The sequence below is a fragment of the Mytilus edulis genome, chromosome 2, assembly GCF_963676685.1.
Source record: "Mytilus edulis chromosome 2, xbMytEdul2.2, whole genome shotgun sequence".
In the NCBI taxonomy this organism is placed as follows: domain Eukaryota; kingdom Metazoa; phylum Mollusca; class Bivalvia; order Mytilida; family Mytilidae; genus Mytilus; species Mytilus edulis.
The window spans coordinates 62,406,633-62,428,861 of NC_092345.1; the positions used below are offsets into that span (position 1 = coordinate 62,406,633).

General features: G+C 31.5%; 3 protein-coding genes across 3 annotated transcripts in view; all 3 read left to right on the plus strand.

The window, feature by feature from the left end:
* The window catches only part of LOC139512618 (signal transducer and activator of transcription 1-like), a 29,404-nt gene extending 19,677 nt beyond the window's left edge, over positions 1-9,727 (plus strand). Inside the window, exons 17-19 of the mRNA XM_071300362.1 lie at positions 1,301-1,361; positions 2,014-4,987; positions 8,344-9,727. Coding sequence (XP_071156463.1) covers positions 1,301-1,361; positions 2,014-3,052 — 1,100 coding nt within the window. The 3' untranslated portion in view covers positions 3,053-4,987; positions 8,344-9,727. The remainder of the gene's footprint in view (positions 1-1,300; positions 1,362-2,013; positions 4,988-8,343) is intronic.
* Positions 1-22,229, plus strand: part of LOC139512619 (nose resistant to fluoxetine protein 6-like) — a 499,632-nt gene that overhangs the window by 79,767 nt on the left and 397,636 nt on the right. The gene's annotated exons all lie outside the window — the stretch shown is intronic.
* Positions 12,122-17,291, plus strand: LOC139512624 (galactose-3-O-sulfotransferase 2-like). The gene is made up of 2 exons (XM_071300369.1): positions 12,122-12,244; positions 15,506-17,291. The coding sequence occupies exon 2, from the start codon at positions 15,520-15,522 to the stop codon at positions 16,819-16,821; it is 1,302 nt and encodes a 433-aa protein (XP_071156470.1). The 5' UTR covers positions 12,122-12,244; positions 15,506-15,519; the 3' UTR covers positions 16,822-17,291.

Sequence of the window (22,229 nt, forward strand, 5' to 3'; positions counted from 1 at the left end):
TGTTTTGTATCAATCTGCTGAGTTCAGCCCTTTTCAACAGATTTCTTTAGTTTGTTCTTATGTTACACACTGTCCCGATTATTCACAATAATTGGTGGATAGCAAAAGATTGGCATAGTTAAGTTACAGTGCACAGTAAAAGATAGATAAAAAAATAATCAGCCTGCAATATTATGATTTGAGAACCTTGAATTTATTTTACTTTGGCACCAATTTGAAAAACATTATTTATTGAAAAATGTATCTGATCAACTGATTTAAACGTAGAAAAAATTGGAGACAAAACAAATGACTGCACAATAAAAATGTCATCAGAAATGTATCAACTGCCTTTGTGACTGCTTTAAAGGAAAAATAAAAATGAAAGAAGAAACTAGATGTGTCAAAGCGACACAAATGGCCCCATCTCAAAAAGTTGGAAAATCTGCAATTTCAATAACACATGTGGACACAAACATGATGGTAGTCTCACATATCAAAAATCAGCTCAAAATCTGGAGGCATATAGAAAAATATCCATATAACTGTGATTTTCAACAATTTTAAAAGTTGTAAACCCTTAATTTTGGCAAAAATTAGAGGAGCGGAACGAAACTTAAATTTGATCTGAAACTCATCATGGTTAGCTCACATACCAAAAATCAGCCCAATATCTGAAAGCATTTACAAAAATGGTCCGTATAACTGTGATTTTCAAATATTTATCAAAGTCAAAAGCCCGAAATTAAAGCAAAAATTAGCTGAGCGGAATGAAACTTAAACTCGATCTGTAACTCATCATGAGTAACTCACATACCAAAAATCCACCCAATATCTGAAAGCATTTACAAAAAAAGTTCCATATAGCTGTGATTTTCAACAATTTATCAAAGTCCAAAGCCCATAATTTCAGCAAAAATTAGAGGAGTGGAATGAAACTTAAACTTGATCTGTAACTCATCATGGTTAATTCACATACCAAAATTCAGCCCAATATCTGAAGGCGTTTAGAAAAAAACTGTGTATAATGGTTTGTTGGGGAATGACAGAATGACGGAATTACAGAATTACAGACAAGGGTAAAACTATATGGCACTGACAACTTCGTTGCGGGACCATAAAAACCAACATTTCTTTATGAATAGTACCCTTTTAATTATTGTCTGAGATTGTGTTTTATGTAACGTAATAGTAAAAGCTTAATTACTTCCTACTTAATAGGGATGGCAATCGCTACAAATATGCATGACAATATATGTAAAAGTTCCTGTATTGTATTGAAAGCTTTAATAAAATAGAATAATACAGTTTTGATTTTTAGGTAGTAAAATGACTACTCCAGATTACCTTGATTTTGAGGAAAGATTATATGTGAGATTGAAGTAAGTAACTACAGTAAAACATATCAGAAAGATCTTGTTTTATAAAAATATATTTGGAAATACGAAGGACCATTTGAAGGAAAATTGTGTGTGTAGGCTTATTAGTTGTACACTAGCTATTTGTCGTCTCATGCATTGAGATTTTTTGTCTCCCCACCCTCTCTTATTTGCCAATTAATTTTCATAGGTATGCTTTTGAATGAAAGAAATATAATGTTTGAATTCTATATATCTTAATTATAAACATACAATAGAAATTTTACAAAATTTCAACATGTTTTTTTTATGAAACTGCGAAAGTGCAAAAGGCAAACATGCTTTTAATTTTATGCCTATTTGTAGGTTTTAAATAGATAGGTGAATTTTATGCAGACAGGTGGGACATATCTCTGTGTCAACAGTTTATTTTTATGTTTGTGGAACAGCCCTAGACAAATTTTTATATAGACTAAGTTCTACTGTAATAAAAAGGCTGTACCATGACAATATCAATTTCAAACAAACAGGGCAAGATCCTCATGTGTAGTCAAGGTTGTTGAAAAACCGTATCAATTTAAAATCATAGTTAATTGGATTTGGTAATTGGTATTTACATTTCTAAAAAAATTCTTTAAATAGACAAAATGTTTATTAAATTAAAAATCTTTTTCAGTGGTTTGTCAATTGATGATAACACTGTAAAAGAGGAACCTCCTAGTGACATACCCGTGACTAAGAAGTCCAAACAGGAAACAACAACACCTACATATGCTTATAGTGATCAACAGATAAATGATATGGTAGCTTCTTATGAACTTGACAAATATGAACAGCCCAGTCCTTCCTCAACCTTATATGGAGGAGGAGAGAGAAATAGTAATGAGTCTACGCCTATGTCACAGGAACCCAGTCCAGCATCTACATACAACATAATGTCACCTGAAAGCGCTGTTATGAATGGAATGGGTTACTCTAATGGTTACCCAGTATTGAGTCCTCAAGGCTCATTGTCAAGTGGAATAGCTGCAGCAAGTCCACAGAGTTCTATTGATGAGTCCCAGGTTTTATCTCCAGAACAGGAAGCTAGTATCCCAGTGACAGTCTTGGATGAAATTGGAGTGAATGGAATTCAGCCTGGTTTTGAACAAGTATTAAATGGTAACTGTACTTACGGTACACAAGTGAATGGAAACGTTTGTTACAATGTACCTGTCCAAGGTCTTGTTTATAACAGATCTCAAAGTCTCCCCGACCAACATCCGACTTTGATTAATTTGCTGAAGAACAAAGCATCGGTAGAAGGTCTCAAACAAAAGCTTCTATCTAAACATGCACAGGGTACTCAACCTCCCCAGTACATTCCTGTCAGGGAAACCAATCAAATTGATTTGAACTCTGTTCAGAAAGAGCTTACTGCTGAACAGGTGGTAGACTTTTCAAATTTGATGACTTTTGCAGAACATAATCAAGATGAAAATTTTGGAATACCTGAAGTAGACATACCATCTGACTCCTTGGAAACCATCAACCAGTCAACAGATTTAATGATTACAGAAGAGAACAATGCCAATATGATACACACATTACAGCAAATGGTAACAGATCCTGAACAACTTCGTAATTTTGGACAATTAATGTCTGTTTTAACAGAATTTTACCCCCAAAATCCTCTGATTTTGGACACACAAGACCTTGAAAATCCTGATAACTAACACTTCTTGTTATTGTTAAAAAATTATCAACTTTATTTCTATTTTGTATGAATCATGAATATAACAGTAATGTAATATGGCTCACCTGCTGGTATATGCAAGTAATTGTCATCATTTGCATTCATTGTTCATCTGACTGGCTGTTGGTTCCACAGTGTCATAATCTCACCTAAAACCACAGAGCTAGTTTTAACCAAACTGGGAAGGAATTACACATGGAACATCTGTTTTCTATTGTCTCATTCATTCTGATTGATTGGAAATATGAAGGCCAAATGCAATCTTTGATTTATAAAATATTTTAACACTTTATATTTCAATGAAAACCATTTGAGCCAAAGTTGAATTTGTCAGAAATTTGGCTATCTTTGGTTGAACATTTGAATTAAAGATTAACTAGATGAGTGGTTTGGCTGCCTAAAGCCTCTGTTATTTTGTTAATCATTCAAAGTACAAATGTATATAAACATAATGAGCTTTTTATAGTTTATATGTATTTAAAGTTTGTTATGATATTCATATTGTTAAAATATTTTCAAAATTAAACAGTGGTTTTAAACAGCTTTCAAACTGGTTTATCATATCTTTATTTTGTGTAAATTATAAAACCTTGCCTATATTACATTTTAGTTATGTATATAGATTTGTAAAATTTGTTTTGTTGATAGGAATATTAAACACTTTATTAAGATCAGCATGTAAAATGTATTGAATTTATATCCACATATATTTCTGTATTTGGTAGCCTGTGATTGTGAATTTGATTAATGCAAAAAAGGGAGAATAGATTTTTTTTGTTATAAGATCACAATAATTTGTTTTATCATTTTGTGAATAAGTAATTTTTTAGCTAGATTCATACCAAATTGAATCCCTTATCTTTGCAAAGATATTATATTATAGTATTAGATAAAGAAAGGCAACAGTAGTATACCGCTGTTCAAAACTCATAAATCCATGGACAAAAAACAAAATCGTGGTAACAAACTAAAACTGAGGGAAACACATTAAATATAAGAGGAGAACAACGACACAACATTAGGATTGACCTTAAAATAACTATTATTGAAAAAGTTAACAGTAAAAAGTTAAAGTTTTTTTGTACATTGATACTTTGTTATTGATATTTTTGTTTTGTACAGTGATGTGTATGGAATTAGGAACGAATATGATATTGTAGTTTTTTTTGATAGGTTTTGTACTAAAGGTATATCAGAATTTTATTCAGGTAACATTATTCTATCATAAGAATATTTCTTTACACTTAGTTAGTGAATATTTGAATGTTGTTGAAACTTTTACTCTATGGATAATTAGAAATTAATCTTGTTTGGTTAATATGAAAGATAAAAGTGAAAAAGATATGACAACAGACAAGGGTTAGAAAAACCAGAGCATTGCATTGTTTACATGTTTCAACATAAAACATTAGTCAAACATGTTAAAAGATAGTATAGGAATTTAGTTTACAGTATCAAATTTAAAAATCAGATGAAAGCTTCTTTTAAAAGAAAAAAAATAATGCAAGTTTAAAAACCTAATCTTTCTTTGACATTATTATTCATTTATTTACTGCTAAATACTAAGAGCATGAAGTTAACATTCCATAAGAATGTATGTTCAAGTGGATCAGTCTATGCTCTTTCTTCTAAATGCTACATTCTTAGCAGAGAAACTATCAAATGTAAATGTTTAAGCCTGGTTTTACTTAGCCTAGGATTAAACCACAGATCTCCTGTACTACTGGTGAGCATGAAACTACAGAGATAGTTAAATTTTCCTAGAGGTATCAGTCCTATTTCATTTAGATATCTTTCTTAAACTGGCAAACCTGCAGCAATTTTTATATGTATATAGATATATGAATATGATTTTTATTATCCTACATGTGTTGACATTATCATTATGAAAATTGAATACTGATCTCACTGACTTGTTTTTTTCCGCGACGTTGTGTGACCTGATCAAATTTCCGCGCGCAGTTTGCTTGGCCTGAATTAATTTGACGTGTGAATGGGAAAAAAATGACGTTTTAGAAAAAACGTGTGTATCTTTGTTGTTTCTCATCAAATCGGTTTCAAACTTGATATTGTTACACCTAAGTATGAAAGGAGTGTTGCAATATAAATATATTTACATGACAATACCTACTTTTGATATTTTTCAACCTTTTGTGGGAAAAAAATGACGTTTGATTTGCGAAATCCATTTTTTTTTTGTGACCGGTTCATATTTTTGCCTCCCATCTTCTAAATTAACCATACAAATGGTAATTAACAATTTCGAGTGTTCCTTTATCAAAGTTTTATGGAAAAAATAACTCCAGAGTTAAAATTCTAGCTTATTAGTCAGAATAAACACGAATGAAAATGGTATGTCAAATTCCGCGGCGGCCATTTTTTTACCTGTACAATGCAATCACCAGATAGGAAGTTGTGTCCCTGGATAAGTTGGAGTTGTCTTTCTTAGTCCGATGTTTTCTTAGTATTTTTGCATGGATATAGATATAAATTGACTATTGGGATCTTTTGTGGATTTTTTAATATTTTAATGGAGATATCAAATGATATTTTTTTCTGGTAAAATCAATACTTTTGAAAGTAATATGTGCTTTTTTTTTTAAAGTGCAAATATATTTTTTTCTGTTTTTTTTTATCAAACCACTGACTGCATGGACATATTAATTAAATGTAAGATGACCTGACACACTAATCAATGTACATTTAACTGTCTTGATAAATTAAGTGAGACATAATTAAATCTTGAAAGACAATCATGAACTTAATTACTTTGAAAAAGTCTATGATTTATTTTAAAAATTATCTTTATAAGTGTCCATGGGATGCTAGAATTTCCACTGTCTTTGGTTTTGTATTGTTCAATGATGAAGATAATTTATTGTTCCTTATTAAAAAATAATGACAAAAATTATTAAATGAAAATGTCAACTGTAACAACAAATATAAATTATGAATATCCTTTCAACAACTGATCTGTGAAAACCTTTTCAACAAATTATGTATATAATATCCTTTCAACTTAAAAATTGTAACAAAGTAACTGTTAATTTGAGAAGTGTTATTATTGACTGAGTGGGAGACAGTGAAGCAATGGGGTAGGCAAAGGGGTTTTCTACATTCAACACAACCATATTTTGAAACCTTTTTTCCTGTGTACCTTTAATAGCTACCCTAGCCCAGCATATGTGACACCATATCTTGTTTCCCAAAGTCTGCTGGCAAACAGAGTTAACCTACATGTGTTTGATCTGTCTTGACGTGGTAGATTTCACAATATGACACACACTGTGTCAGACGCTGCCAATACCAAAAGTTTGATGGCCCATTTCTTTGTTTTAGGAGGCATGAATTGCTTGAATGCATCCCTCCCTTTGTAAGGTATCATGAATCGTCACCTATCGTTTGGGGACATGTTGGTCTCTCATTTTTGTCTGTTAAGGGGGTCTTTAATTTATCTGAGTTTGTAAGATACATCATAATAAGCCTCCCATCTTTGCTCACCTCGCTGGTGTGTATCATTGAAGTGTAGATACCTTATTATCTGCATAATTCTTCCATTTCTTTGAAAAATTAGAGACCATGACTTATATTTTTAATAACTATAAACATGATAAAACCTTCAAGTGTTGGGATTAAATTTCAGGATAAAAACAATATATATATATATATATATGTACATTGTCAGAAAATATAACATTTTTGTCCTAAATTCTAAAGCTCATACAAATATATTTTATTTTTTCCGTCAATGTACATATATATTGAATATGAGAATAATTGCCTGTTAATATAAAAATATAATTGTTATGGCTTTTTTTACTTTAATATATGTGTGTGGCTCTGATCTGGTCGGGTTTAACATCTTAGAATTGAGATGATTATATTCACATTTATATATGATTTATAAAAACATTACCGGTTTTATGTGCTCTTCATGGGCCCTTTAATCAGAATAAAAATATCTTATCTCTGGAATCAAAATATCCTATCTTTGGAATAAAAATGTCTTATCTTATCTAATTATAACTATCAAGTGGGTCTCATTGGGGTCTAAGCGTGACGCGGGATTGCCGATATTTTGTAAGCGTGACACGTGAAAGTCAAATTATTGTGGCGTGAAAACGGGAAATGAGGTCTTGCGGGACCCGGGAAATGACAAAAAAATGAGAATTGCTTACGTACATAGTGTAAGCGGGATACGGGAATCTGACAAAACAGTAAGCGGGATCCGGGATCGGAACCCCCCAATGAGACCCCCTATCAATTATTTGGTTGTCAGATAGAAACATTTGGAAAAAATATCCTTCTTTGGGCTTCATATGTTTTGTGGACCAGTATAATACTTCTTGGTTGGAATAAATGGGGAAAGACCTCTTTCAAATTTCAATATATAAAATTCTTGGTGCCATCAGTCATTGTTGGGGGGCATCAGGGGCATTATTTACATCTGCCAGCTGTCATTATTTTCGTCTGAAAGTTCGCTGACCCCTTCTCTTTCAGGAGTGATCATGAAATCATCACCGATGTCATTTTGAGGTCAATGCATTTCATACCGTTGACCAAGAAGTTCTACTTCTCCCACCGAAAATCCCTCAAACTCGTCCTCTGAACTATCGGACATTTTTGTGTCTGAGAATGTTACAGACACGATACAGACCATGAAACGACATTTTACTAATATTTACTATAATTTTGCGTCCTTGACATCGGCAAGTGAGAGAGGAAAGTGATTGGATTGTTTTATTTAGAACTTCCATAAAAGGAGTGCGACCTTTTGCACTCGTGGGAAAAATCCAATTACCGCGCCGACGGAAGTCGGATTATTACTTGATTTTAATCTCCGTGCAATTGTAAAAATCGTTTTTCGTAATTTTTATTATAATGTTTATCAAAATATTCATGAAATTAAATTTAACTTTCCTTCCAATTAACCTTTTCTCGACTAAAAAGGTCACATGTTTTGTACAAAATGGCGGCGGCTTATTTTGTTTGTTGACGCTACCGATCTTTCATTGTATTGAAGTATATATAAGGTATCAAATTCAGTCAGAATACGTATTCTTTAACTGTGATATACAAGCTTCCTGAAAACCTATATATTTATTGGTTAAACGTAGCTTTACGGGGGGAAATGAGTTGAAAGACAAAAAAATATTATTATCACGTGATTGTCAATGCCTAAAAGCATTGTTCGGCCTGGCTACGGGGATGCCTCAACACATTGTTCGGCCTGGCTACGGGGATGCCTCAACGCATTGTTCGCCTTGAAAGAGTTAATTAATCAGCACATTTTGTACATTTTTCATTGTTTGTCCACAAGTTGCATATTAGTGTAACTTGTTTTGGTTTATCAATATTCATAAATAAGTAGCTTACAATTTATGTTCTATGTGCCATTTAATTACAGTAAATATTCTATGTGCCATTTAAATACAGTAAATAAATAAAAGAAATTTTTTGTAGGCTATTTCTTTAAAATTCATAAACGGTATTAAGTATCAGGATATTAACTTGCAACTATTTTAAAATTTTCAGTGATTTAAAAGTACTTTTTATTATTGCTCCAAAATATTCTGTAAGACTTATAAAGTATCCAGTATTTGTAATTTAAGCTCATCCTAAACGAATTGTGCGTTTTTTTTAGTAGCATATAATCAATCCTGGATAATTTATATTTTTAATGAATAAAACTTCGTTTTGCACTCATAAAAGATCTTTTGGAAAATGGTCTCTTTGTGTGCAAAATAAAAAGTAGATACCAAAGTCTACTTAAAGATAAGAATTACCTCAAAACTTTTCAGGTCAGACAATGTGATACATATATTCAAAATTTGCCTGTTAATTTTCAATCTTCATTTCGTGTATTGTAATAAAAAGCATACATTTCATTATTTTTAAAACATGTCTATTAGTTTTAATATAAATTTCATGTCTTATATATATATATATATACATGAATATTTGTTATGAAGATGTAAAATATTGTGTCATAGTGAAACAGGAATATTGTTTATGTTCCATTGATATTCATTGCAACATATTAGTAAATATTACACATTTATCACGACATTTTACTGTAAAAATATTTAATCTGGGTTTGTTACACATTATGGACACAAAGCTTTTGATTTTAGAGTAGATACACATCTTTTGTTTTCTTGTGTTTGTGGGCTAATTACACATTATGGACACAAAGCTTTTAATTTTAGAGTAGATGCACAACTTCTGTTTTCCTGTGTAGCATTAGAAAATTATGTCTACTGTCCGTCCTGTGAATTCTTAAAGAACCTTAATTTCACAAGAAAATATCAACTCTGCCCATACTTGACCTTTTATTTGCTTTATTTATAATTGTTAATACTCCTATCCCCCTTGTCTCATCAATTTATCTAAATTGACAGCTGATTTACTTTATTTGTCATGGATGATGAAATTACTGAAAATATCAAAGCAAAGTTATAGCAGGTGTCTGAATTTGTTAACTTATTAAACAAAAATGTTTTTTCCATCTGTTTGTTATGTTATATTTAAACAACTTTTTTTAAAATACATGCAATATTTTAGGAAAAATATTTTTTATGTATATTAGTGATGACTATATAGTGCATGTTATTTGTTGTTAATTTTGATTTGTAAATAAATCATTATTTGTAAACTTGACTTGACATTGTATCACAGCTAATAAGTAATCTTTAAGTAACTCAAATACTTATGTAAAGTAAAAATATTTAAAGGCATGAAAAATACATACATCTAGATTTACTAGGAATGTTGGTTTTTAGAAGTGTTTATAATGCAAAGTGTTCTAAATTTCATGAGAACTTAAATTCAAAAATTCAAAAAGATATGATTTTTAGCTCATATGCATGTGAGCTTTTACCATCACTTTGCCTCCATTGTTTGTCTCCTTTTTCTCAAAAAAATTATCCTCGTAAACTTCAAAATGCATTGAAACCAAAGTTTGTCTGAATTATCTGAAGGATACCAACTATCAAATTTGTGATTTTAGCTAAGGTTGACCAACCAACATGACTGCAATGTCTAAATATAGAACATAGAGATCAAACTACATATTTAGCTAATATCTATTAATCTATATCAATAAGAAAAAAACTAACAGGGTTAAAATGGTCAGCATATGAATATTTCAAGTTTTAACAACCCAAAATATTTTTGGAAAAAATGTGGCCATAAAATGTTGATTTTAAACTATTATGGCATTTCCTTGCCTTTGACAAGATGTATAGGAATCAGGATAAATTGTAAATTGCAAACATGTTAAGCATGATCAGATGAACGTGAAGTTAACCTAAAAATTTCAGAAAATCTGTAATTATGCATAATAAGATGTGGTATGAGTGCCAATGAGACCACTCTCCATCCAAGTCGCAATGTATAAACAGTAAACAATCATAATCGAAGTACTGCCTTCAACACAGATCCTTGGCTCACACTGAACAGCAAGCTATGAATGAATAGTGTAAAGCAATTCAAACAGGAAAACCAATGGTCTAATATACCTATAAAACGAGAAATTAGAAACACTTATGAACCACAACAATCTGCTTTTGCAGGAATATTAAACCCTTAGATTTTTCTTTCTGTTCTACTCTTAACACTTTATAATCCCCATACTGATTTGAAAAATCGACTACATGGGCTTTTTGTACGAAAATATAAAAAGAAGATACATATTCGTTGTTAAAGGTAATGAGAAATATAAATTTATGTGAAGCATCAAACTGATACTCTGATTGAGAAGGCGATATAAAAAATGCTGGACGTTTTTATTAACTGTATAACTTTCGAATTTGATGGATTGATATATTTCAGCAGACAGTTGGTATTTCAATGGACATTCTTTCAGAAACTTTTCAAAGAGAAAAGCATCTTGCAAAGTTTAATTTCACTATCTGATATATTGGTGATATTCTGTCACTCAATAACTTACATTTTAATGATATATCTCAGTGAAGTTGATATTTAGGATACTACCGAAAGTATAAGGTCTGCTTCATATCTTGATTTTTTTTTCATATCTACAAGTTTTATATCAAGGGTTTTGGATGGATCGCAACGAGCGTAAAATCCTACCTGTAACTAAAGGGAGCCTACATTTTGAATTATGGAATGTTTGACATTCCATGTCCGTCTGTATGTGTACGTTGCAGATACCAATTCTGGCTTTTATTCAACTGAAGAGATAGACACCTACTGACAGTGTTGGAGAGCAGCCTTGAAGCTCTCATCTTGTTCCCTTTTTCTCGTATGTGACCTACTGAATTAAACTTATCGACGGGTTTGTAGTTACATGTAAAACACGACGGATGCTACATGTGGATCAAGATCTGCTTACCCTTCTGAAGCACCCCAGATCACCTAAGGTTTTGGTGGTGTTCGTGTGGCTCAGTCTTTAGTTTTCTATGTTGTTTTGTAGACGTGATAATCTTTTCCTCGTTATTTGCCATGGCGTTTTCAGTTTGCCTCGACTTGTGGGTTTTAGTATCACTGTGGTATCTTCCCCATATCTTTACACACAATTTATTGTGTGCTGATATTATCGGAAAGTATCAAATGAAATTTATTTACTGGTTTAGAATAATGTGACTGAATCTTCACAGGAATATACGGACTTCATTAACAGGAGTGTTTTCCTAACACAAAAACAAGTCTAACCTAGTTATGAGGAAGAACGACAAAATTTACACTACAAGTTTTAAAAGTTGATTTGTTTCATATAAAAAAAAAGATGTGGTATGATTGCCAACGAGACAACTGTCCACAAGAGACCAAAATGACACAGACATTAACAACTATAGGTCACCGTACGGCCTTCAACAATGAGCAAAGCCCATACCGCATAGTCCGCTATAAAAGGTCTGTTTAAGTTTGTAACCCGAATTTGTTTTCTCTCAATCGACTTATGACTTGAACAGCAGCGGTATATACTACTGTTGCCATTAGTCATGCATGGGTTGATGAACTATAATTTATTATACACAGCACTAGTATTTTTTCTCTTTAATACACATATCAAAGTAAAGTTTTACATTTTTTGAATATTCGATTAAAATTATAGATCAATAGTTAATACCAGTAATGAGTTGATTATTCAGTTATACAAATTGATTTTATACAGATGTATCATGACACCAGGTTGAAAGACATCGAAGTAAGTCAGTTTATGTTCATTAGATACATGTATATTTTTTTTAATATATTTTCATTAAGTAAGGGTAAATTTAATGCAAGAAATTCGTGTGTCCTTATTTTTAATCCTATTTGCACAAGTATACATAGTTGAGACTGAGAACACCATAATTCTTTTTATACGAGCGCAAAATTTGAAAAATTTTTCGTCGTATATTGCTATCACGTTGGCGTCGTCGTCGTCGTCGTCCGAATACTTTTAGTTTTCGCACTCTAACTTTAGTAAAAGTGAATAGAAATCTATGAAATTTTAACACAAGGTTTATGACCACAAAAGGAAGGTTGGGATTGATTTTGGGAGTTTTGGTCCCAACATTTTAGGAATTAGGGGCCAAAAAGGGCCCAAATAAGCATTTTCTTGGTTTTCGCACTATAACTTAAGTTTAAGTAAATAGAAATCTATGAAATTTTGACACAAGGTTTATGACCACAAAAGAAAGGTTGGGATTGATTTTGGGAGTTTTGGTTCCAACAGTTTAGGAATTAGGGGCCAAAAAAGGGCCCAAATAAGCATTATTCTTGGTTTTCGCACAATAACTTTAGTTTAAGTAAATAGAAATCAATGAAATTTTAACACAATGTTTATGACCACAAAAGGAAGGTTGGTATTGATTTTGGGAGTTTAGGTCCCAACAGTTTAGGAATTAGGGGCCAAAAAGGGACCCAAATAAGCATTTTTCTTGGTTTTTGCACCATAACTTTAGTATAAGTAAATAGAAATCTATGAAATTTAAACACAAGGTTTATGACCATAAAAGGAAGGTTGGGTTTGATTTTGGGAGTTTTGGTCCTAACAGTTTAGGAATAAGGGGCCCAAAGGGTCCAAAATTGAACTTTGTTTGATTTCATCAAAAATTGAATAATTGGGGTTCTTTGATATGCCGAATCTAACTATGTATGTAGATTCTTAATTTTTGGTCCCGTTTTCAAATTGGTCTACATTAAGGTCCAAAGGGTCCAAAATTAAACTTAGTTTGATTTTACAAAAATTGAATCCTTGGTGTTCTTTGATATGCTGAATTTAAAAATGTACTTAGATTTTTATTAATGGCCTAGTTTTCAAGTTGGTCCAAATGGGGGTCCAAAATTAAACTTTGTTTGATTTCATCAAAAATTGAATAAATGGGTTCTTTGATATGCCAAATCTAACTGTGTATGTAGATTCTTAATTTTTGGTCCAGTTTTCAAATTGGTCTACATTAAGGTCCAAAGGGTCCAAAATTAAACTAAGTTTGATTTTAACAAAAATTAAATTCTTGGGCTTATTTGATATGCTTTATCTAAATATGTACATTGATTTTTGATTATGGGCCCAGTTTTCAAGTTGGTCCAAATCAGGATTCCATATCAAGTATTGTGCGATAGCAAGAAATTTTCAATTTGCACAGTATTGCACAATAGCAAGAAATATCTAATTGCACAATATTGTGCAATAGCAATTAATTTTCAATTGGAGTTATCTTTCTTTGTATAGAATAGTAGTTGATAATATATGTTGGAAATTTGCCAGACATGACTATGATGTCATTTTCTATATTTATTTGCCAATAACTTTATGTAAATAACTTCATTGGAAATTTGCCAATATAAAATGTTGCTGATGAAGCTTTTTTTCCTTATCTTATCTAAAATGTTTTTAGATAATGTATGTTGGACATTTGCCAGACATGACTATGATGTCATTTTCTATTTTTATTTGCCAATAACTTTATGTAAATAACTTCAATTTGCCAATATAAAATGTTGCTGATGAAGTTTTTTTTATTGTTTTATACAATAAACAATGTATATTCACTTTTACTACCACCCAATCTTTACCATTCAGTGATAACAAGCACTTTATTTTACATTTTAATATTTTATGATGTATTTAAAAGAGTAGTTATTGTTGCAAACTCCATTAGAAATTTGAATTGATATCAGTTTTGGAAAAAGGGAAACGGGGATGTGAAAAAAAAGGGGGGGTTTAAATTTTTCTCATTTCAGATTTCATAAATAAAAAGAAAATTTCTTCAAACATTTTTTTGAGAGGATTAATATTCAACAGCATAGTGAATTGCTCAAAGGCAAAAAAAAACTTTTAAGTTCATTAGACCACATTCATTTTTTGTCAGAAACCTATGCTGTGTCAACTATTTAATTTTAGATTTAAAAAGTTTGAAGAAATCTTTAATTGATTTGTAAAATCTTGACATTTGTTTTGTGTAAAAAAAACCCATGTAATGTCAAAAAATTTGATCACAATCCAAATTCAGAGCTGTATCACGCTTGAATGTTTTGTCCATACTTGCCCCAACTGTTCAGGGTTCGACCTCTGCGGTCGTATAAAGCTGCGCCCTGCGGAGCACCTGGTTAAAACTTAGTTATACACTAATCAATTAGATTTGCCTAACGTCTACAAGAAACGAAAGCATGAAAATCGAAAGAAGATTGAAGTGAATTGTTGTTCAAGTTGACCAAGAAAAAAACCAACTGTAAATAAAAGGAGATATTCTGTGATCGTCAATGAGTTATCACCCAACACTATAAAAAAAAAAAAAAAAAAAAAAACATCCTAATCTTAACTAAAAGACAAGTATTTACCTCAATGATATCCTCGGTGTATATATAATATAGGATAATTGCAAAATTATTTTTTTTTATTTAAAGTTTTCTTAATATATTCTTTTAATTATGACATTAGTTGTCTTTAAATGCGTTTCTTTTAATTATGACATTAGTTGTCTTTAAATGTGTTTCTTTTAATTATGACATTAGTTGTCTTTAAATGTGTTTCTTTTAATTATGACATTAGTTGTCTTTAAATGTGTTTCTTTTAATTATGACATTAGTTGTCTTTAAATGTGTTTCTTTTATAAGACAATTAGGAATATTATTCAACGGTTTGCAAAATTAAACATGATATCGAGATATGGTTTTTAAAAATTACTGAGGTAAACATGATTTTGACCAACTTCACAAGACTTTTTAGCTGGATCCAAGAGTTAAATACTCCAATTTGCCAATAAAGTCAGAAGAAAGGTCGAACATTAAGGGGATCAATTTTACTATAATTCTGTAATTTTTGTCCCTTCAGTGATGCCAAAGAAATTCGGTGCTCAGAACTTGGCAATAATAGCAAGTTGAAGCCTATCGTCTAGGTAGAAACACCAACTACAAGATAAAAAAAATCATCAATATAAATGACACAAGTTACGCACATCTTTTATATTCATCCTTTCAGAGTGCAGTAAAAGTATGCTGTGCAACACAGATAAGCCTCGATATTGTATTATTGTGTTGAACTTACTACTAATTCAAGTGAATGGCATCGAAAACTATTATCATAGATTCAACATTGAACGTTTTGGTGGTCAAAATCGTATGATTTCCTTTTTTGATAGAGAACATATTGCAAAACTTTCCTCTTCAAAATTGGAGAAAGACATATACCTTAGATATCTAGATTATAACAAATATAATACTCTGTCACTTGAACAGATCATGGAAACGTTTCCGAATAAAGGGAAGGACGTTAATACTTGTACCCAGCCGCAGAAGAAAGTGGTATTTCTGAAAGTTCACAAAGCTGGTAGTACAACTGTCCAAAATATATTTCTGCGTTATGGAGACACACATGGACTAAATATTGCCTTACCAAAATCATATGATATGGAGTGTTTTAATTATTTGGGTTTTCAGAGTATATTGAACCATTCAAGAATTATGAAACTTCCAAAAAATAAGACTATAGATATTATTTGTAATCATGCTATTTATAACAAGAAAGTGTTTACAGAATTTATGGGATTTGATACAACTTACATAGGAATACTCAGGGATCCCGTCAATCAGTGGTCGTCTGCCACATTCTTCTACGGTTTTATTGAATACCTTCGCGATCTTCTTGGTGAGCACCTTGAAGACAGACAACTTCTATCTGCTGTTTTGGAAGAGCCTAGTATTTTCCACGACTGTCCACATACTCACAATTCGATGATTGAAGATTTAGGACTTTCAATAAAGGATTCTGTCAATCAATCAGCAGTCGAAAATTACCTCAGACTTCTTGATAACGAAATTTCATTGGTTATGATTATGGAATATTTTGATGAATCTTTGATTCTTATGAAGAGACTATTATGTTGGGATATCAAAGATATCATGTATGTACCGTTAAATATAAACAGCGAAAAAATGAAAAGAAAAATAAATTTGACAGACAAAGATCAACATAATCTATTTAAATATAATTACGCAGATTTTAGGCTTTATGTGCATTTTAAGGAGAAATTTTTCAACAGGATAAAACAATCTGGAAACAATTTTTTGGCAGAAGTCAAATATTTCCAAAACGCAAGAAAATCTGTAACAGAATACTGCAAAAGATGTCAATCATCAAATTTCTCTAGTTGTACTGATTTAAAAATATTGTCATCAGAATGGAGTGAACTGTTTACTATAACTGGAAAGGACTGTCGATTCATGATGACACAAGAGGAATCTTTACTGGTGGAACTAATGAATAAAGCCAGACAGAAATATGGTATTACTCATTAGAAAAAGTAAAATATACACACACAAAAGTTGTCGATGGCAGTTTCTATTGAAAGATAACCGAAAAAGGACCCGATTGGTTTTAAATCCGTGTTCATTTGGATGAAAATAATGTTTTGCATGGTTGAATAAAATACTTTCTTTCCTTTTCAAACGTGGGAAATTTTACACACTGATATTGTGTTAAAAATATAGTAACTACTTGGTACATTAATTGGACATTCAAAAATAAACCAGTGCGTAATATTTACATTTTAGGCACAATTCAAAGTCTAACAAACTAGCAAATGTGTACGATCTTCGAATTAAACATAGAATAGCTGTATAAACTTTATCAGTATGGATTGTATAGCTTAGATGATACACGTTGGCCGTCATGTTTTATGTATCGATAGAACATGGTGACAGTGACGGTCATGTTCTATATATCTAGATTGTTTGAAATAGCAAAATAAATATCGTTCTGCTGGCAATATGTAAGTTTTTTTATTAATAAATACTTAACAGCATATTTGTCCTATTTATAAACTATGTCCCCTTTCTATAAGACATCTTTGTTTAGGAGACACACTAATCATCTTCCTTCCATGGCATTCACGTGCTGGTGATTCAGAAGACAATGATTTGTCGCGTCCTGCATCAAAATAGCCACTATGAGATAGGTAGAAGTATTTTTTCACCATATACTTCTTTGCTTGCTTCATCCCATATAGCATCACTTTCAGTTTTTACCCGATCAGACTAACAAATAATGAAATATGTCACATTAAATGTAAATTTTATATGAATTAAGGGTCTGACAAAGTTGCATGTTCTTAAAACGAGTATTTACTTTGTATATTTGTACAACTGTATACCTTATTTCTTTAGTTTCGATAACAATGCCATGCAAATGGTAATAAAGAGAAGTATTTTGCATTATGAAAAATAAATGAAATTGATTATTTCAAAATTTTCTTGAAATTGTGAATGATAGATTATTTTTTCTTCTTCAGATAAGCCAAATTAAATGGGAATACAATTTGAACTAGTTTCAAAGAATATGTTTGCTGGATGATATTAAATAAAATTGTCTTACTTTTCCTTACCATTTCAGAAGAGTTAATGAAGTACCTCCATCATAAAACCCTCGTTCGATTATTGACAAACCAAATCCAAGTTTAGTATGGCGTCCATTATTACTGAACTAGTATGCATATTTGTTTAAGGCCAGCTGAAGGACGCCTCCTGGTGCGGGAGTTTCTCGCTACATTAAAGACCAATTGGTGGCCTTCGGCTGTTGTCTGCTATATGGTCGGGTTGTTGTCGCTTTGACACATTCCCCATTTCCATTTTCAATTTTATTCACCAATTTTGATTGGGGAAGACTGAAATTACAATACTCTGAATTGTAAATGTTGTCTACGGAGTATAACCTTTACGGATCGGTATACGTCGGTTTAACGAAAGGATGTCGAAACCATGATCGTTTTTTAAACTTTCCTTTGCCGACAAAGGTCTAGATTCCAGCAACTAGGGCAATATCCTTGATCATTACTAAAAATGTAAAAACAAACACGTAGAGCAGGATCTTAAATGATATTGACGACTTATAGTCTATACCTCCTGATTGATAGTTCCCCATTCATGACGTATGATCCGGTTAATCATGTTATAACTAATGTCAAACGGTATTATCAAAAGCACTTCGCTGCGAAATGTGTTATCCCTATTTTTGACATTTTTACCTATTATGTCTGTTTGTTTTGTTCACACATCGTTGTCAATATTTTATGCGACTGTCAAACAAGTGAGAGGTTTAGCTAGCTATAAAATCGGGTTTAATCCATCATTTTTTCGAGCCTTCGACTTTAGTCGAAAAAGCGAGACTAAGCGATCCTACATTCCGTCGTCGTCGGCGTCGGCGTCGTCGTCGTCGGCGGCGTCCACAAATATTCACTCTGTGGTTAAAGTTTTTGAAGTTTTAATAACTTTCTTAAACTATACTGAATTTCTACCAAACTTAGACAGAAGCTTGTTTATGATCATAAGAAAGTATCCAGAAGTAAATTTTGTAAAAATAAAATTCCATTTTTTCCGTATTTTACTTATAAATGGACTTAGTTTTTCTGCGAGGAAACATTTCATTCACTCTGTGGAGAAAGTTTTAAAAATTTTAATAACTTTCATAAACTATCCTTGATTTGTACCAAACTTGGACAGAAGCTTGTTTATGATCATAAGATAGTATCAAGAAGAAAATTTTGTAAAAATAATTTTCCACTTTTCCGTATTTTACTTATAAATGGACTTAGTTTTTCTGTGAGGAAACATTACATTCACTCTGTGGTTAAAGTTTTTAAAAATTTAATAACTTTCATAAACTATCCTTGATTTGTACCATACTTGGACAGAAGCTTGTTTATGATCATAAGATAGTGTCAAGAAGAAAATTTTGTAAAAATAAATTTCCACTTTTTCGTATTTTACTTATAAATGGACTTTTTTGCCAGAAACAAAACATTCACTCTGTGGTTTAAGTTTTTAAAATTTGTATAATGTTCTTAAACTATCCTGGATTTCTACCAAACTTAGACAAAAGCTTGTTTCTGATCATAAGATATTATTCAGAAGTAAATTTTGTAAAAAAAAAATCATTTTTTCCGTATTTTACTTATAAGGGCGTTTTTCAATAAAAACGTACTTTCTTGTCCCAGCCACTTTAAAAAAAAATGTGTTTGATCTTTGCAAGTAATTTTTTGTGCAGTCAGTACATTGAATTAGATATAACATTTTTAAGCAAAGAAACAGTTTATTTTTTAGAGGGATTGATAAGATATTGATTCCTGAATGGTCCAAAACAACCAAAATGACATGTCCCTAGACCGCCTGTTCAACATTCATACTCTCAAATATCGTAAAACAATGTAGAAATAAATATTAATTTTACTTAATATAAGTTCTTTAGTAATTCAAAAGTATGTTTAGAGCAAACATATTTAAATAAACAGCATTTAACATAGGATTTTTTATTTTAGAAGGTGTGTCCCTAACACAATGTCCACTACGAAACGAAGTCATTAAAACTGTTTTATAAAATCAATGTATTTTTTTGTTTGCAAGAGATATAAACATTAGGGTCTTACAAAAGAAGTGATGCTTTTATAACGGCAATTAAACTGTTGGTAAGAAAAATTGAGCACATCAAATGTACCAGAGTGATGCTGTATTTTTGTAAATGTCCACTACGAAACGGGTCAAATCTCCTTCAATAACTGGTTTTAAAATTATGAAAAAAATATCAGTGTACAGCTTAATAACGCTTTGATGAATACAGTCAGTCTTGTTACTATTGCAATATTGGGGTTGTGAGAAAAAAATAAAACCTGTGAATACGTCCCCTACGAAACGATCCCCTATGAAACAAGTTTGGGAGAAAAACGTTTCGTAGTGGACACTACCACTACCATGCAGTCTTTTTTACTCTTTTTTCAATTATATTCGTGCAAAGCAAATAACAAAGGTTAGTTTCATGTAAGTTTTATCATGTTTTTATTAACATAGAATAGGGTTGATGTCAACTACGAAACTTTTTGTCCACTACGAAACGGTTTTGTCAACTACGAAACGCATCAAAATGTCCACTACGTAACATGAGTTGTACCTTCATATGTGAAGCATTGTCTAATCTTTATCGATAAAAAATGGTTCTCCAATTCAGAAAAAAATGAGATTTTTCTAGTATATAAAGTAAACAAACTGGAATGTCTATAGAAAACATTTAAAATTGCAAAAATATGTGTGTTTAGAAGCAGTTTCGTAGGGACTTTTGTCCCCTACGAAACAGTACACAAATTATGAAAATAATATCCTTTTAAAGAGTATTTAAGATTGCACTTTTTGTTTACAAACAGGTCTATAATAGAGGTATTCAAAATAACTCTTGAAAATAAATTTTAGACTAGTTGATTTTCCATTTTTTTTAGGTCTGAAAGGAACGCTTTTATTGAAAAACGCCCATAAATGGACTTAGTTTTTCTTCCAGTTAACATTACATACAGTCTGCAGTTAAAGTTTATAAAACATTTATTAGATTCATAAACTATCCTGGATTTTTTACCAAACTTGGGAGCTTCTTTCAATCAAAAGACAGTATCGAGAGGGAAATTTTTATTGATGTCTTTCCTCATTTTTGTTGAGTCTGCGATTAACAGCAAAAGTAGGCGAGACACTGGGTTCCGTGGAACCCTTACGAATTTTTTACAAGATATAATGCATGTACCAAGTCAGGAATATGACAGTTGTTGTCCATTCGTTTGATGTTTTGGGGCTTTTGATTTTGCTATTTGGTTAGAGACTTTCCATTTTGAGTTTTCCTTAGAGTTCAGTATTTTTGTAATATTACTCGAAATATCGTGAGCCGAACTCCATCAATTGGAAACACAACTTCCTGAAGAAAAAAAACCCTGATGGATTATGCCAGTCATTGGGTAAAACAAGATAAATAACACGTAAAAACTCTTTCCGAATGAATTAAGGTTGTCAGGTCATTGATTAAAATCAGAATAAAGACCCTGAATTGGTCTATTAATATTAATGCTACATCAATCGATATAGACCGAAATGTTGCAGAATACCTGTCCTACGTCCATGACAAACATATTGTTGTCCCTGCAGATAAAGCCCCAAACAACGTCGTCTGTGTGTCTTAATCACATTACATAAACTGCTAGATAAATGAATAATGTATTGGCTATTCACTTGGAAAATCAACATATACCATTACGTCACTTATTAAAGAACAGATCCTGGATAATCATAGGTCTGTTCTAAGTTCTTTTGAATTTTAACCAAAGATGAAGAACTTAATCTTCCATCACTGCATTGGATACCTAAACTACACAAGTATCCCTTTAAACAGCGATATATTGTTGGTTTTTTTCTAAATTATTAACATAACATTTATCAGCAGTCAAAGTAGGACTTTAAAGTTATTGTGAAACTACCTATTCTAGAGGATGCGGGAATCAGATGTGGATACTAAAAAGATCCAAAGATCTTTTAGAGAACATACAATCTAATGATCTTTCATCTTGCAATAGATTAATAACATTTGACTTGTTATACACTTCACACAAGTATTCCCCATTCAAAACTAAAAGAAAAATCTTAAGAGTTGGTCCTACTCTGTTTTTCTTTTAAAAAAAAGAGTCATCTTAAATACAAGTATCTTGTCTCAGAGAGGGATACATCCTACTTATATTCACCGGCAGTTTTTACTATTGACTTTCTCGACTCTATCATAAGGTGCTGAATCAACTAGGTTTTGGTATAGCTGATGCAATGGAGATGTATAATTAAAAAAATCTATGCTCCTTTCCCTGTTTTATGTTATTAAGTTCTAGCATATTTCCAGATTAATTCAGAATTAT